This window comes from Rhea pennata, chromosome 4 (genome assembly GCF_028389875.1).
Source record: "Rhea pennata isolate bPtePen1 chromosome 4, bPtePen1.pri, whole genome shotgun sequence".
NCBI lineage: Eukaryota > Metazoa > Chordata > Aves > Rheiformes > Rheidae > Rhea > Rhea pennata.
This window is the reverse complement of record NC_084666.1, coordinates 19,316,362-19,334,955: the sequence shown is the minus strand read 5'-3', so window position 1 is coordinate 19,334,955 and position 18,594 is coordinate 19,316,362. Positions and strand designations below refer to the sequence as shown.

At 41.7% G+C, this 18,594-nt stretch overlaps 1 protein-coding gene across 3 annotated transcripts in view; it reads left to right on the top strand.

The window, feature by feature from the left end:
- PPARGC1A (PPARG coactivator 1 alpha) overlaps positions 1 to 18,594 on the top strand; it is a 384,961-nt gene that overhangs the window by 306,067 nt on the left and 60,300 nt on the right. For 2 of the 3 annotated variants that reach the window (XM_062575397.1, XM_062575402.1), the window contains exon 2: positions 13,205 to 13,384. In XM_062575397.1, coding sequence (XP_062431381.1) covers positions 13,205 to 13,384 — 180 coding nt within the window. Of the gene's footprint in view, positions 1 to 8,001; positions 8,175 to 13,204; positions 13,385 to 18,594 lie in introns of those variants that run through there. The other variant, XM_062575398.1, reaches the window with a different exon arrangement.

Below are 18,594 nucleotides of genomic sequence, written 5' to 3'. Positions count from 1 at the left end.
CAGAAAACCCCTGGGGATGTGTCACAGCCATTTCTCCATTGTATGCAATCTTGGTTTAATAAATTGGTAATAATATTGTGGTGAAGTGCTCTTTGGTCTGGGTTTACTGGGGATTTTTTTCCTAAGTAACTTGCAACATTAAATTAAAATAATCTTGCATTCAGACAGTTTCTTATTTTTCTTGGTTCTGCATTCCTCAGAGATGAAGGGTGAGCCTGTAACACGCAAAAGTGAAAAGGTACCCTCTAGTGAAGCTGTATGTTAGTGGGAGTGCTACACAGTCCTTTTAATGCTTCTTCGTTAAATACATGGTCCTGGCTTGCCGTTCTGCCTGTGGAGTTCAACAGAGCAGAGACTACAAATAATGTTTAATTGTGTCAGATTGTCGGGGAATTTTACGATGGTAGAGATCTATTAGGGACAAGCATGAAAGTAGCAAACTTGTCTTATTTGTCCAATGACATGAAGTAATGAAAATACAGTCATAGCTCTTTTGGGGAGAAGACTAGATATGCATCTTTGCTGGTACCCATTTATAAAAGAGTTACACCAGTGCCCCAGGGCAAAGGATGTTTGGCAAATATAAATTCCTCGGAAACAAAGATATCCAAAATGGCAATAGCTGATGCAATCTCCATGCTTTATGTTCCATTTTCAGGGGAAAGCTGGTGAAAAGCCTGAGCAGTATCAAAATAAGAAAGGAGGAAAGATATGGAGGAGCTTCTGCACTGAACTGTCTTGGTCTCATCTTCAGTGACAAGGCCTGGTCCAAAGCCCACCTAAATCCATTTAAAAATTCCCATTTGCTTTAGAAGGACTTGGAGCGGTCACTCATTCCAGCCATTTTGATTCCCCTCTTTTGCTGAGTTTTTTTTTTCTTTTGTACAGAGATCAGGCAAAAATTTTTGGGGTAGAAAAAGCAAACAGAAACCCAAGGAACTTAGATCAAACCTTTCTGTAGCTAACATTTCTCCCATTCTGCCTCTATACTGGTTTGTTTGGCCCTGGGTCAAAGGTGGAAGTACTGCCAAATTTCTGGTCAAAAGGATCACTTGGGGAAGGTCAGCCTCCAAAGGTTACAGCTGAATTTGGGACAGCTAGTGACCCCAAGCTAAATGTTCATCTTCCTTTATTTCTGTTATCTGAACTGGGGATGGAGGGAGGGTGACATCTTGCCATTTGTGCAATTTTAGATTAATATTGCAGCTCCAAGAAAAATGAATAATTGGACTTTTGAGCACAGAGTGGAACCATGAAACCTATAGGGATTCCTCTAGCACTAGTTACTAGTTTGCATATTGCAAGTTAACTGCAATTCATGAAGCGTTCTGGCTAAAAATAACCCATGGGCTTGATTTTGGCTGGCAGGAACTACTAGTTAAGAGGTCATGTGAAGCTGGTCGTTCAGGAGCCTGGTCTGTGTGAGATTGCACTGGCCATTGCAGTGAGGTGACTCCTGGCTTATCCTTGGCTGACTTGGGAAGGTGGGATATCGTGTCTGACACAGGAAACATTTTCTGCACCTCAGGACTCTGCGAGGCCATGCAGTGTACTGGCTGCTGAACGGACGGAGCTTCAACCACCTTCTCCATACGAGCTTGTGTTCTTCAGCAGCCACGCATAACCATATGAAGGGTTCTTCGGTGCATAAACAGGTTTTTAAAAAATCTCCAGTTCTTTTGTGTGATATCTTCATTTGATTTTGCGTGCCTAAAATTGTAGCAGACCATATCTGTGGCCTGTGTTGCTAGAATCAGATCTGATGACTACAATTCAGAATTATTTCCACATTATACTTTGTTTTAATACCAAAAAAATGCCAAGAGCGAGGCCCAATAAAAAAAGGCTGACTCAGTTCCACAGAGCTGTGTCTGTAGAAAGTCTTATTTGAAGATGAGAGATGTGTTGGTAAGGCTGTCTGTCATCTCGAGTTTATTAAAAAAAATTGCTAGGAGGCACTAAAGCTGTCCACTGCCTTTCCCTCTGTTCCTTCACTCAAAGGTGCTTCATTCACATCGACCTTACCATAGCAGCTTTGTGTAAAACAAGATTTGATTTTAGAGTATTTAAAGGTTCATGTTATTTCCAATACTGTGCTGCAGACTTGTGTGTGCTCCACTGCAATCGCTTTCCCAGCCATTTTTGAGAACAGATAGAGCATTTAGGAAAGTATGTGAATTTTTCCTCCCCTTAGCTACAGTACTGCCTGAAGTGGAGCTAGCAGGCAAATGTGCTGTCCTACCCTATGGCAACTGGGACGCCACAGCTTCCCATCGAGCTGGGAGATCTCACTTCAATGGCTAAATGGCCCATGTGACAAACCAAGCCCCAAAACTGATTTTAACTGACGGTCAGATAGCAGTCGCAGCGAGTGACTTTCCATGGAAAGGCTGGTGAGAACGAGCTACTTCTCGTCTGTTAAAACTGAGATAAATTTAGGGGTTGTTACAGAGGAGCTCTCCTGGATATAGGCTTTATACCATTGGACAAACATTGAAGGAGTCACAGTCCCTGTCCAAAAAAAGAGTTCATAAACTAATGTAAGTTTCTTAAGAGTACTTTAGATAGTATCTTTGGAACAGGCTTGGCTCCCAGCAAATTGCTTAAGGGTTGCATCAAGGAATCTTTTATGCACTGTAAGATACCAAATCCATGTTCGTTGCTCCTGGGATTAGCCTCATCAGATCCCTCTCAGAAAAAGTCAGTACGAACTGGGTTGGTGTTAATGATAAACAAGCGGGGAGACAAGAACTCAGGGAAATACTACAAGTGCCCCAGGGAAACGGTGCGAGGTGGACGGCAGTTGGGGTATCGAGAAGAACCCAGGTAGGCTTTTCCGAGGACCTGCAGGGCTACGTACGGAAGTTGCGTCCCCAAAGCTTTCACACCTTATGTCTTTGGTAGCGAGGGCTGGACAAGTCAGTTGCCTGTCCACAGGCGGACGTGCGCGTGTGCGACTGGCGGGCTGGGGCACGGCGATGGAAAGGTGCGGCCTCGAAGCGCGGGGCATCCCCCTCTAGCCGCTGAAAGCCAGCGCAGGCGGAGAGCTCGCAGGAGCCTGTTCCCTGGGTCTGCTCTGCTCAGCCTCTGCCACGAGCAGGATTTGCACCCTTCATGGGGACTTGAAAGCACTGAAGGAAAAGGGAGGGAGGGAGAAAAAAAAGAACTTTATGATTTCTGTTGTTCCAAGGAAATATCAGCAGTGAGGTGAGTGAAGGAGGGACTATCAAAATCTGCGACAGACTGTGATTTTGATGTGGTCGTGCATGAACAGAAGGCTCTGCCAATGTGCAAAACAGGAATCTGTCTCCCTTGCTTGCCCAGGTGTCTGCGCTCCAGCAGCCACCAGAGCTTTCCTAGGAAACCGGTGTGTTTACACGGCTCAGTTTCTCAAACATATAGGGGCAATAAATTTAAATGTGGATTCTCCTTTACGGATTAGTCTCTCTGTGAAACAGTAACACCAGAGGTAAAGACATTGTTCATGCTGCTTTTAACAGGCTTGACAAGCTGGATTTTCCTGCAAATCATTGAAAATGTGGGTCCTAGAGAACATACGCTCCAAATGTTGGGGGAAACAAGTGATAAATGGATTTTTATGTAGTCAGCTGAGGCAGCTTTGCTTTTCTTGTTTTAGTAATGAGTAACTGAAATATGCTTGTGAAGAGGGAGATGTTCAGAGGTATGAAAACATTTAGGAAGATTATTTTCAGGGGGCACCTATATTCCTACTTTACTTAGGCACTTCTGGGAGGTCTTACAACAACCAGAGTTATAAAGAGTAGAATGTGTGCAACTCTGGTTAATACTTATAATCAGCTAATCTTCACTTAATATTCAGCCAGGTCCATTCACATGTGATCAAGCAAACAATTTCCAGTGGCATTTGAAGTTGTTTCTTTGAGCTCACAGTGTGTGGAGGCAGATGTGGAAAAACTCTGTATCTGTAACGTAGGAAAGACTCAGTGCTGGGAGAAAGCTCTTTTGGATTGTCTAGTACACAGCTGCTCAGACAGCAAACTGTGGCTCAGAGCTGAGCCACGATTAAATTTGGCCCAGATCTGCCTGAGTCTTTCAGAGAGCTGGGGCAGAGGACCATCATGGTTAGTCTCTGTAAAAACAGCAACAAAAAAAAATCTCAGTTCATAACTGCCCTAGCAGAATTGGAGAGGGCACGCTGTTTTTTTCCGTTGTAAAATCATTTTACCAATGAAGCATGAACTTAGTTAACCCTCTTAAAATACCTCAGCAGTTCAAGGAGTTTGGCTCACTGGCTTATGCTCTTGAGTGCATATTCTGGTTAGGATGAACTGGGTAAATAAGGAAAAGAAGCTGAGAAGGTAGAAAAACAAACAAAAATAGGATAGAAGCAGAACAGAGAGAATGGAGTGGAAAACAAATACAAAAGAACTGTGGAAAAATAAGAACAAAGATGAACAGAAGGATGATTTCTAATAAAAAATTAATATTTACACTTTATATAGAACACTATTCTAACATAACTTTGGAGTGCAGTTTTGCCTTTCATGTATACCATCGACTTAACTTCTGCTATAAGGCCATTCACTCTTGGAGAGTCAAGTGGAAGGGGTTTAACTGGTGTGAAAACTGCTGTGAAAACTTCAGCTTGCTGAGACTTCAATGCTACCCTTTTATTCAATTTTAATCATCCTTACTCCACTGGAAAAGTAGCTAACTTCGCTGAACATTAGCAAGTACTGTAGTTCAGAAGCCAGGAAAGACATTTTCTTTGGGGTTTCAGAATCAGGGGGCTCCAAAATCAATAGCTTCTTTGGGAAATTTGAGTAACAAGGAATAAAAAACTGACCATGAAAATGTGAGTCAGAGAATACAAGAAAGAGATAGAATGAATACTGAATTCAGAAGAAAAATCAAGGACAGAGGAATTGAAAACTTTGGTCTTTGTGTTCCGCTCATTGCTGTTGTTTCTGCAGACAGCCATACCTTCTAATCTTGTTGAAAGGTATATCAGGATTTGGGAATTTGTGCTCAAATGCTGTTGGAAGGCTTGCCAGAACTTTCCTGAATTATGGTCTTTGAAGAAGAAAAGACAAAATTTGGGAATACCTGAGAGTAGATGCAGAATAACCTAAAAACAGAGAAAGTGTAATGATCAGGGATGTGGTCTGTTCAAAGACATGTCGGCAGAACAGGATTGGGTCAAACGAACCTGCAGACTTTACCAATTGAGAGAAGATTTTCTTCATATGCATTTATGATGGAACAAAATAACGTGTGCTCACTCAGATATTGCTCTAGAAAAGATGTTAGTGCAATTTTTTCATGTTGTCAAAACACTAGGGAAGAGTCTTGCTGAAGCTACCAGGAAATTTTTGGAAGACACGGTTTCTTTGGAAGGCAGTAGTGTGGCTATTGGCTGTATTCTTAGACACTTCACTGATGTGCGCTGAGGTTTCCAAGCTATATATAACACCACTGCAACTACCTTCCTCTCTTCCCTCCTATTACATGCACTACTCTCACTCAAAAAAAAAAAAAAAAAAAAAAAGGTTTAAAACATTTGAAAAGGATCTGAGTTAGACTGTGCCATTAAAAAAATCCTTTCTTAATGGGGAATCCTTGCTTGAGCCTTGCTCGCCATCCCTTCCAAGTAGGGCTGGAAGGGCCAGCCAGCTTCAAGCCATAATGTGGACAGGCCTGTAGAAGAGCGCTAGAGAGATCTCAGTTATTATTAGATATAACTTGCACTGTCTGCAATGTATTAAGAAAGTTCTCCAACCTCTAAGGCTTGTATGAAAGCACTACTAAGGTTACACTTTATACTTATCAGTTAACTTGCTAATTTGAAGGAAAAGTGGTGAAGTGGAAATGTAGAAAATAGAAACAACGCGAGCAGGTCAAAGTATCCAAAACAGCGATACCAAATGTTCCAGTGTAAATACATTTCTATAAAAGGTGTGAATGAAACTTCGGGGGGGAAGGAAAGAAGATGATGATGGATTCGGCACAGTCAATGAACACAATTATGAGTAGTCATTGAAGGAGAATACTCCACCAACCATGGATCCACAGATAATAATTAATAAGAAGCCACTCCACTGGAGGCAGGCAGGTGCCCAGCTTTATTTCACAGCTGACTGTGCGGAGGCCAGAGGTGGTGACCTTTGCCCCTCATCTTAATAATTTACTGCAGTTTTATCATTAAATCAGCATATAATTGGGAAGGAAATTGTTTTTTTTTTTCACTTCGCGAGCAAAGGAATACTGTTAATTTAATCATTTGTAGGAAAGGCTCTCTGTAGTCATTTGGTATTTTACTGTGTGTTTTTTTTTAATCAAGTAAAGTAAAAACAATGCCATTTTTGTCATCTGTGCTTGGTGAAAATATGACAGTGTGATGTGATTTGCAACTTAAGTACAAGCAGGGAAAACTGTACATTTTATCAGAACTGGCAATAATAAATTACAAAGGAACACAAGTAAGCTAAGAGTATATCTGAGACTTACTATGGTTTCTGAAGTTTTTAATATCTGGGGCCAGAAGGGCTATTTCAAGAACTATGCTTCTTTCTATTTATTTTTTCTCTCAGCAAAATCGCATAATTGTACCCGTTTAGCCTTTGGAATATTCAAGTTTGCAAATAACAACGGAAATGAATATTTCATGACGGGGAGAACGACCAATTGCCGTTTGGCGAGTGCGCCGGGTAGCCCGTCAGCGCGACTGATCCGGTGCCTACATGCTGCCAGACTTTTGAACTCAGCTAATTAAAAAAAATAACAATTACAACTTAAGAAAAGACAGAGGCAGGTGGGGACAGTTAAAGAAGTCTTGTTTGGTTTGTGTCTTTTGCCCGCCTCTGCCGCGGGAGAGGGGCTGCCGCTCTGCTTGCTACCTGGGGCAAGCGTTGTGTATTCAGCGCGTAGCGTCATCATAAACCAGTTGCACCTGCAGCAGCCCCTGTTGTCTGCGCACGAGAGCTGTAAAAGGCTTCAAAGAAGACACGCTTCTGGTGATAGCGTGCCCCTGCTTCCACGTGACGAGAGCTTTTTCTGGTTTGGGGTTTGGGGCTTTTTTTGTTTGTTTGTTTTCAGCGTGAAAACGTGCGGTGCGGGTCAGAGGGGCCGGTGCACCGTGCTTGGACAAAAATGCGCCCTGAGGCGGTAGTACTTACAGGAAAATGCAGAAAGGAATCTGAGCAGTTATGGGCAGGACTGTAGCAGTTGTATGTAATAACACCGGTTTCTAGGGTGAGTACACTGAGACACAGAAATGATTAAACAGCAGCTGAGAAATACTGCAATTTAGCTGGAAACAGGATCAGGCTGCTTCTTTGTACCAGGTGAGGTACCTATATGATTTTTTTTTTTTTATCGATACTTTCTCCGTTACTGGGAAATGCACTTTTTTTTCCCCCTTGATGCATTTGCTTGTGGAAAAACTAGTTGCAGTTAGCACTCAGAAATTGTTCGCCTAACATAGGTAAAAACACTTTGCGAGGTGTAAAATCCCGTCGCGAAAAAATTACTGCGACGTGCTGTAACTTTTGCAGAACTCCGCGACAGCCTTTGCGAGTGAAGCGGGGCCGGGGAGCAGCCGCTGACTCCGGGTCCGCCTGGAAGGGCTGTTAGAATGGGTCTATTCAGAGCCCGTGCGCGCCAGCGCGGCTTGGAGTTACTTCACTTTTTTTTCCATTATAATAAATACAGCTTTGTCTGCTGCTTGTTTGGGGGGGGGGGGGAAGGGGGGAAGAAGGCGATCCCCGGAAAGACTGCGAGGGCTTGTAGCGGCTCTGTGGCCGCGGGCACGGCTTGGCGCGGCGCGGCGCGGCGCGGCAGCGTGTTTTTAATCGCGGCGCGGTGCTGAAGCCGCCCGGGCCGCGGCGGCTCGCGCGAAGACTCGCGTGCCGAGGCGCGGGGCCGCCGCCGCGTGACGTCACGGGCCGGAGCGGCGGCACGCGGAGGCCGGGTGAGTGGCAGCCCAGCCTCCCCGGGAGCAGCGCTGCCACGTGACCGCGAGCGGTAGTAAGGCAGGTGCCTTCGGTTCGCGCGCAGTGAGGGGCTCGTTGCCTGCGTGCGCGCGCGCTCCCTGCCCGGCTCCCGGCTGTAGTTTGCAAGCTTCGCCGCTGCCGTTCGCGAGCTGCATGGCGTGGGACATGTGCAACCAGGACTCTGTCTGGAGTGACATAGAGGTGAGCCGGGCAGCGGCGTGCGCGCAGGCGTGCTGCGGGTCGCCGGCGGCTTTTTGTTCGGGTGGCTCTTTTATTTTTTTTCCCCCTTTGCTTTCTTTCTTTCCGTTTATTTTTTTTTTCTTGTGAGAAAAATGCTGAAATGTGCTAGGTGGAATACTTTGCAAACAAGTCTGAATCTTATCTTAACTCCAGTAAGTTTGCTATTTTAAGGCTCCTCTGTGATGCCTTGAGCAAATCAAAGCTTAGCTCCTGTCATCAGTATCTCCTGCAGTTGGAAACTATTTTCATGTGCCTTTGGCTCGCTTTCCTGTCATATGCAATATTTATGCTCTAAGATATTGATATGAATCAGTGTCTGAAGTCTTTCCAGTGGCGTTTAGTGGCCTGGTTGGAAAAATGCCATGTTTATTTAGAATAAGATTAACATTTCTTACCCCCCCCCCAAGAAGTTAAAATTAACTAATAACTTCGTATTTTAATTGCTTGTTTCACTGTGCTCTGTTGAAGGCTTTTTCCTCGTTTATCAGCTGTAGAATTCAAACACACACAAGAATGAATGCCCTCTTGTTTTGTTTTAGATGCTTTTAAAAGAGATTTCTGGAAATAGATGTTTGCTTGCTGCTTGATGTATTGGAAAAATTATCCAGCAGTTAATGTCCCGTAGACAGGGCTCTCAGGGAATCCAAGTAGTCCAACAAATGGTTAAATCCTACTGTACAACAGAGACAACAGGATGAACTGTGAGAATAGAGTTTATGCAGGACTGTGTGAACTGCTGCTGCCGCCGCCGCTGCTTGTGTAAAAATAGACGGCAATACATCAAATCCACAGCTTCTGCTGGCTACAATTCATAAAGGGGAAAAGCAAGCAGTTTCCCGGTAATCTCTGGAGTATGAAGTGAGGTCTGAGGATTTCTGCGTGTTTGCGTTCGGCAAAATGGAGTGTTACCTGAAAGTTCTGGCAACTTGTGAAGCGAGGCAAACTTTGCTTGGACCCCGTCGAGAGGAATCCGCAATCCAGACCTGCTCCCAGGAACTAACCCTCTGCCCGCGAGTTTGGAATAAGTGCTTAAAATGCTCCCCTTAGGTGACGGGGGTGGGGGGAGAAGCGGTACATGTGATGCTTTTTAAGATGTTCATGCCGTGAGATACCCACCAAAAGCAAAAATGTTAGCGTTCTTGGGTATATTTTCCTAGCTGGTGAAGCATGCCTGTGAATTCTTAAGTCTTTTTGTCATGTTTTAAATATTTGCAGCTTGCCATTGTATCCACTGATTTCTGTTTGCATATTGTAATTGCTCTTATCTTGTTTTGATTTCTTGGTAAAGTGGAATAGATATGGATAATTCATACGTCCTGTAGCTATTATGAGTCAAGTGGATGACTTTCTGGCTCCGAAGTCCTAATTGTTTCTGAGTAGCTGGAGTATCCTGTGGGTTGTTGTCTGGCTTGTAGCATGGGTCTCAGCTGCTGTAGCTTCATTTTTCCATCATGTATTATTCCTGATGCTGCTAGGAGCTGATTGAGAAACCAGCTTATATGGAAATATTGAAGATTTATTTTAATCATTACAGTTCCTGCAGTAATTTCAAGCTAGTAACAGAATAGATAATTTATGTCAATGACTTTTTCATAGTGCGGAGGGAAAAAAGGTTTGATCTTAATATTAATTGTGTAGTGGATGGATTAACTGTTGGTAGGATTTTACCAACTGACTCCTGCATTGCACTTCCTGTAGCAACGTAGTAGTGTCTGCCTGCTTTGGCTCTAGGGATCACCTTTACTGATCTAAAATATTACAGGCGGCAGGTACTGTAGGCAGCTTTCATTTTTTGAATCATTAATGTTTGCTGTCAACTTAAAATGTATTATATTCTCTCTCACATAATGACAGGATGGTGTGTTGCTTAATAAAGGCCTGCATCACTGTAGCTGATCAGCGTCCCTGGTGTTTCACAATTTAATGAAGGTGATGTACAGTAAGGTTGCGAAGATGGATAGAGAGAATCCACATGACATACATTCTGTCAAGTCTGTCATTCTTTCCTGGGTTCATCCCCTTGGCTGTTTGAAAAACTTGTTAAAAATAAAACAAAGATTATTTTTTCATTAATATAATTAATATGGCACAAGTCCAGTCTCTTTTTTTTTAATTTACCTTCAAAGGTACAAAAACGTCCAAAAGGTTAATGGAGAATTATACTTAATTATAATGATTCATTATCATCAGTGCAGTTAAGCTAATTTATTGTTTGCGCCTGAACTAAAAGGAAAAAAAAAGTCTGTTAGAGTGAAATAATGCACAATAATTAGTCTTTTGTGTTTAGTGACTGCTTTATCTTCCTAAATGTTACTATAAAATTAAGGCTGTAGTTATGGAATAACTATGATATCAAATAATGGTGGGAAGACAGTAAAATGCATTATAGCAATGCAGGTGCACCTGTTACAGATGTATAGGCAAACAGTAAATAGCAGCATGTCAGATGAGGACGGTTTTAGGACTTGGAGTGTTAAATCTGGCATCGTCAAAGGCCAAATATAAATTAATAACAGGAACACTTGCTACTAATGTGTCTCAGATTAGAAGCATAATGCCATATTCAGAACATGTCAACATTGGCAAGAGCATATATACTTCATTTCAGCTATTACATTTTGAAGTGACATTGCAGTCATTATAGCCAAATAAAAGCTTCAATGATCAGGATTTTTTTTAAAAAAACTGTCACTTATGTTGATTCAAAAACCCATTGTAGGTTTTAAAAATGCATATTACCAAGAGTTAACATGTTTAACTAGGAGGTTCACAGAGTGAAGCTATTTTTACAAACGAAAGCAGTAACAGATCAGCAGGAGACTTTAGAAGTCTACGGCATTGGTTATAAGCTACTGACCTCCGCAACACAAACCTGAGAATGATGCTGAGAATCTACCTTTTCAGTCAAAAACTAGATTATCCTTTAATGAGATCAGAGATTTTGTGCAAGCATCAAAAAAGGTCATCTCTGCATTATAAGATTTCTGCTGGAAGGTTGTGTCTAGCCCTAAAGAAGAGGGAACTCTTTAATTCTTTTTTGTGTGGTTTTTTTTTTCTGTGACTGAAGTAATAATAAATTGTGTGCAGTGAAAATTACTTAAGTGAGATTTTTGACTTCTTAAAGTTCTGCAACCCTCTAATAATAGAAATAAAAGCAACTGATATTTCAGAGCCTCGTTTTGCAACCCCTTAGCTCCCTTGCCCCTTGGCCTGTTACGTGTTTTTCTTGTAGTGTCCTGGTAGACGTGGAAGTTGTCTGGTAAATTATAGCTCACACCAGCTGCACTGAGTCTTTGTGCCAACAGATGAAATCTTTGCTCGCGACGGTACTGCTGCATATAGCCTGTGTGCTGCAGCTGTGCTGAGATTCCCAGTGACAAAAAATCTCAATGAAATTCACCTTCAGCAGCTCTTATACTGCTGTAAAAGGCGGTCCTTTCAAGAGTGACAACCAATACTGAGTGATTCACATCGCTGGACGCTACGTTATTGCCCTACAGACATATCTCTTTAGAAGGTGGCACTTTCTGGATTGACTTCAATCCAAATAGAAGTTGGGAAATCATTCAAACCACCCAATCAGCTGACTGGAGTTGAGGAGTACCTGCTGCCCGAGCGTGCTGTTGGCTAGCCTTAGCACAAAACTAGAAATAATGGGTGTTGAAGCCCTTACACTCACTTGACTTTAAGGCTTTTAACCATTTGCTGCCTGGTGCCTTTCGAGCTTTAAAGAGAGGAGGTGTCTTTTGCGGTATACCAATATCAACGTAGCTTTTTGCACGTGAGCTCCAGGAGCGTGTAGTACAGCGCTGAAGCAACTGCTTCCTCGAGCAGCGTTAGCGTATGGGACTCCATTATTTCCCAAGCTGTTACTGTGTTTTCCATAATTAAGAATTGGCTTTGTTGGATACTCTGCTGTTTCAATTCCCCTGCTAAAGTGGATGTGTAGTATTGTTTTTTTTTTTCTTGATTAGTAGACCAGTTAATACCCAATCCAGCTTCATACTAGTGTGTAGAAGGATGTGCATTCTGAGTTTATCACTACTCTCTTCGTAAGTTGTGGAGACAACAGCATTTTGCACTGATGCAGATTAGACTTTGTTTTCTACTTAGACATTAAATCACTGTTTCACAGGCCCTCTACTGAGAGTTGCTGAATCAGCTATTGCATAGTACTAGCTGGGCTGCCTGGACAAAAAAAAGTCCATTTTGGTTCACTAGATGTGGCCGCTCTCTGGAGAAAATTAGGAAGCTGGCTGGAAGTTTTTAGGCTGGGACAACATATCTACTTATTCTGAGTGGGTGAAAGGCTCCATAAAATGTCTGTCACCCAAAGGTGAATATAGGGATATTTCAGAATACACTTCAATTAACAGAACATTGTTGTGCAACTGGATAGCTGTGATCTGTGCATCATCTGGTACGTTGAGGAAATGGTGCAGCACTTCTGCTGGCCCGTGTGGGAGCTACCAACACGGCTGACCTCAGGGATTATGGTGAGGATCCGTAGAGCTGAAAGTGTGACTATCTACAGCTTGAGCCCCCAGGGCTGAAGGCTGTAACAGGCTGTGCCTCTTTAACCTGAATGCACCAGGAAATGCATGAGAGACCTTGCCCAGAGATATTCTTCTGTGACTTCTACCTGTACCAGCACTCTCTGACACAAAAGAAGAGAAGGGCCATGCCTTGCCACTTGCTGTTGTTTTTCCTAAAGCTTTGGACACTAGTGTTATCAAGGAGTATAAGAGAAGGAAAGTGATTCCTCTCTGTACAGAGAAGGCAGCGTATGCCTTCCTATTTCCCCTCTCCCCTTTGCATACTTGTGTAGAGCTAGCAGTGAGCTAGTATTTGGGGAAAGTCCAGAAAACAGTAAATTGCAGTGACCCTGTGCCATGGCTTAATCGAGGCTTAATTCTTAGCACATAATATTAAGGTTAATAGACTCCTGGCAATTAATGAAACTATTTCTGTGTTATTCCTGTTTCCTGCAGTGTGCTGCTCTGGTTGGTGAAGACCAGCCTCTTTGCCCAGATCTCCCAGAACTCGACCTCTCTGAACTAGACGTGAACGACTTGGATGCAGACAGCTTTCTGGGGGGACTCAAGTGGTACAGCGACCAATCAGAAATTATTTCCAATCAGTACAGCAATGAATCATCCAATATATTTGAGGTAAGGGAAGTTTATGCAAGTACACATTTCAGAATGCTTATCATTTTTTTTTATTATTTTTTTTCCTTTTTAACCTGATGGATGATGCTTTTCTAAGAGCCAGCAGGCACTGTGATGTGTGTTACAGCCTCTGACTGGTGCCCTTAGTCCTCATGATCAAAATCTGGCTGGTTATCTGCAGGCAGGGGTGGGGGGAGCCTTGAAAGAATTAAATGGAACTTTTGAATATTGAAAGGAAACGGCTGAAGAGTACCTAGAGTACACTGCACTGTGGTGTAACAACGAGGAGTTGCACAATTACCCACTACAAAGCAAAACAAAAGTTGAAGCCTGTTTGTTGTCTTCCACCTGCATTCCACAGAAAGGAGCAGAAGACAACACCTTAGCTAACTGACGGATGGCTGAAGCCTTTTTAAAAGAGACCATAGCAGAAGGTCCCACTCAAAGCATTATTGTGCAAGGTACCTTGCATACAAGTTGGAAAGGTCCTTGTAGTTTAAGTATACGAGAGCAAATGGGTTCACATTGCAGAGAAGGCAGTGGTGGCTGTCATTTGCGGTATACCTCATGAGCTGGCTCGTCGTTCGGGATGGCTCTCCTGGCAGAGAGCAGACTTAAAGCGAAAGTTGAAGGGTGGTAGGAGAGATTTAAACGTTTTCCTTATAATACTGCCTTGAGGATCAAGGGGTACGAGAAGAGGGTTACGGTCTCTTTACCTCTGCCTTAGTCTTCTTTCTTTTGCTGTGTAAAGCTTTCTTGATTCTCCGCCCTATAGTTATGGGGTAACCATGCCCCTCTTGAACTCTAACCTCCTTCCCGCCTTGATGATAGGAAATGCAGTAGATCATCCGCTGGCTGGGAAATTGGACAATAAATTGATTAGCTGGCAGGAAGACCTTGTGCGGCAGCAAGCTATCGCTGCTGCCTCTCGCGTTGCAGGTACAGCGGCTCCAGGAAGTGCGGCTGGCCCACTTGCTTGGGGAAGCCCCAGATAAGCACTCCGCATTTCAATAGCTGGAAAAGATTAACTGTAACAGTGCTAGTAAAATGCTTTTGAGGGTAAAACACAGCTTAGCTAAGATGTCCTGAATGAAATTCTCCTTTTGTGTATACATCTGTAAACCAATGGTGTTTTTCCTGGTGCTCTGGATTTATACAAGTGTAACTGAGCAGAAACTGGCCTTCTGAATTTGATCTTCCTATCATTTACACCCAAGTAATTTGGCATTAATTTTATTCAAATAAAAATGAAGTTATCCCTGCTAAATCCTGCACTTAAACTGTTTTTTTTTGTTAGCTTTATAACGTTCTGTGGCATGTTTTGTGAAGTTTCAAAACTGAGTCTTATTCTTGAATTCCAGTTGTAATAAATAGCACAAGTTACAGCTTGTCTGTGTATGATTCTTTTGATGGTCAATAACAGGAAGGCGTGAGAGGGGGTAACGTATTTGCAGCAAAAATCAGAATTAGCACTGTGTGAGGGAGGGTTTTCCTTTTGTCATAACCGAGGATATATATTTTCCTAATCCATTGAAAGCCGAATGCAGAGACATTTTTCCTTTGGAAGAACCAGGAAAAGATTTAGACTTCTAAAATGCAAGGTCCTGATAAGTAGTGTAATTAAGCATGTACCTGTCTTTAAGCACATAAATAGCTTCAGTAAAAACAGCAGAACTTGTCCACTAGCTTATTGCTTGTCCTGTGCTTTATTACCTTACTGCACTGCTGGCTAAAGCTGTCAAGTACAGAATTTTCTCATGCAGATAGCGACAGTCCTCCTATATTCCTTATATAGGAATTGTCACTGCCTATTTTGGCAGTTCCAGTTCTGAAAATCTAAGGATTTTGCAAACATTGAGATCATCATGCGGGTTCGTACTTACACTGCTGGGGCATGGTGATGTGGTGGTGCTGGTCATTACGTGTCATCTCACAAGCTCATTTGGGTGCATCTGAAGAGGAACTGTCCCAGTGTGAAGAAATAGGGGGTGTGCAGCTGGAGGGGTACATCTAGGCAGCAACTGCTGTGTCAGAAATAATTGTTTGGAGATGAAATACGTTGCATCTTTCCTGGTGGACAAATTCTGCTGTCATCTGTGCAAATGCAAGAATTTTGCAGAGCTCACTGACTTCAATTACAGGGTGCACTGCTGTCTCTGACAGCATAGTTTGACCCATACATACCTGTAGGAACAAATTGTTCCCTAATAACATTTTGCAATACTGCAGTACTAGAGCAAGACTATTTTCAGTTTCTCACTGTGTTATATTTAAATTTTTTAGGTTGCTTGGCCCAGGAAAAAGGGGTATAAAACAGTTATTTTCTCTTGCAGTGCATTAACCCTGTCCCCATTCTCCATTGTGCATCTGGATGCATAGCACTATTTCTTGTCTCTGCCGCTCTGTAATGTGACGACTGGGGGTGCTCAAGAACAGAACAAGATGTGTTCTTTCTCCAGAGATTATCTCAGATGCTCTGAGAGGAACTATTTGTTTTAGCTGATGGAATGGAAGTTTTATACAGTTTGCCATTTAGTAATCTCTGGATTTTTCCATATTGATCAACATTGGCTTTTCTTTTTTAAAGAAAATACAGATATATACTATAGCATGTTGGGTATGATATGCTTTGTGTAACTTTTGTATAACTTAAGCTTCCAGCTGAGACCTAGTGATATGAAAAGAAGTGGAATGGCAAACAGAAGCTGGAAGAACAAGCAGTACAGTATTAATTGCAAAACCTAACCTTGAATGAAGCACACTCACCTTTGAGTTGTTAATGCAGTACATACATTGTTGTCTGTGTGAGGGACCTATGTCCCTGAAGCGTTTTCTAAAGTTGCTGGATGTCTCAAGCTGATGAATTTTTTTAAGAAAAACACTTGTATTTCAGAGAGTGAATTTTCAGGCTTTCTGAACTCACATTACTGGAAGTGTATGGTAGTGACTAGGAGCCAAATAAATCATAAAATGAAGATCCACTTAAATAGACTAGCTACTTGCAACTGTTGAGTAAAAGTAGCTGCTGTCATGAGTTCACAGGTGATGAGATATTGTCCTTCACCCTAGTACTGGAAAAAAAGCAGATTCTTGTAAGATGTACCAAACTTGCGCTGCATTACTCTGCTGATAAGGTAGTGGAAGTGATACTAGTCCTCAGTCAAGCCCATACTGTTTGCCCCAATGTGAAGGCTGTTATCATCAACATGTGTATAGGTGCATATTATGAATTAGTTGATTTCTTTCTATTCACAGCCTGATAACCTTAGTTTTTCACCTGACTTTCTTTGTCTGCCTTTCCAGAATACTGGAAAGATACAATAAGGGAGCCCTTACCCCTAAGGGCACAATCTGTTGAAACAAGCTTGTGCAAGTAAATAGTTAACAGGTGACCCAAGACCAGTTATTTAGATGGTTTACTGCATCACACACACACTTCCTTTATTTGCCTTTTGTAAAGAACTAGACTTTAAAAAATTGTATTTGTTTAAAAAAAATGATTTGGCTACTTCTGGAAAGCCAAAATGACTCGTTTTCCATTCTCAAATCCAGTAGTATGTGAAAATGTGAAGAACCATAGAACTTGAGGTGACATGAATGGGAAGGCTTTTTGGTGATGAAATCTTTTTTTCTCCTGAGGCATCTTCAAATATACTGTACCTTATCATGTAAGATGAGTCATATTTAAAATTATTAATGACCCATGTCTAGTGCTAGAGAGAGATTAGGTATCTACAGGGGGTATATCTTTGGCATTTTTTACAAATAGTTCAATTGAGGTAAAGAGAAATTGCAGCCTGTATATAGGCAAAAGCCTATTAAAGTGTAGTGAACTTTTGTAAAATCGTAAAGAATTTCTAATACTTGTCAAAACACTTTTTGATCTTTGAAAAGACTTCAGAAAACTTGAATTGATTGCCCTTCCCTGTATTTCATTTATTTACAGATTTCCATGTTCCAGAGAGATTCTCAGCGTATCTGATGACTTTATTTTTAACTGTTTTGCATAAGTTTAGTCCAGGTTACTTTTCAAGACCATGTTATGTGCTCTGTATTTGGAAAGCGTAAATAGGCTACTGTGTTTTATTGTAGACTGCCAAAAAATGCTGTATTACAAGCAATGAGAATGAGATTCACGAGGAAATGCATACTCTCTTACCCCTGGCAGCAGGGAAATTCATGAAGATAAATGATTTCTTATTTAGTTAGAAGGGTTTACATCAGGAAGATGATGAGGTTGGAGGGGCGCTTTAAACATCACCAGGGTAATTTGCATTGATTCAGATTATAAACTGTAATACTCTGTGGTGTTGCCAGTCTCTTTTACTATTGCAGGTTATTCATTCAAGGTTTGCAGCCAGATTGATTAATGAATTACCAGATCTTGCGTAAAATGACTTGGCCTGACTTTTAAACAACCACCAATGTTTTCTTTGCCAGTCTTGTGACTGGTGTTAATGGATTTCCAGAGGACTGAGCCTATATAGATTTTCTATGCTGGCCTCATAGCATTTTTTTTCCACTTTTTAATTTTCTCCAAAACTAGTAGCCCAGGGCAGGCAGTTCAAGGAGATATAATCTCAGGGAAAAAAGACATAGTAGTCAAATGCTTGATGGCTGATGCCCTTCAGTGCCAAATCAGCATGATTTATCATAGCCATCTATTCAGCACAACAGAGTCTAGAGGTGAGCTGCATGGTGTACCTCACACAATATGCATAACTAGAGCTCTGAACTTTGAAGGAAAGCCTCAGAGCTATTTGCAAAGTGCTGGTGCTTAGTGAATACTAAATTACATTTAGGAAATAGTCTACTGCTACCAGTTATACTTCATTTTTATTCTTGACACAGACACCTAAATCAGAGAACAGTAACATTTCAGAGATTATGGTAGCAGTTTGGGTATGTTCCAACACTATAATAGGATCAGAATTTTAAGGCCTTTTTTATTATTACCAATAGTCACTTAGTTTCTACTGCAGCGTACTTTGTAGGGAATTACAGCTTTTACTAAAAAGATTAAAATGCTATTATGCAAATGATTGCAGTATGTTATTATGTTTACAAATTAACATCCATGGCTCAACACACAAATTAACTAACTATTCCATCTATATTATTAAGGATTTAATAAAGTAACTGTTGATAAAAATGAGGAGCTTGGAACAGTTAATAGGAACTGATTGTGATTTAACATAGAACTTAAACAT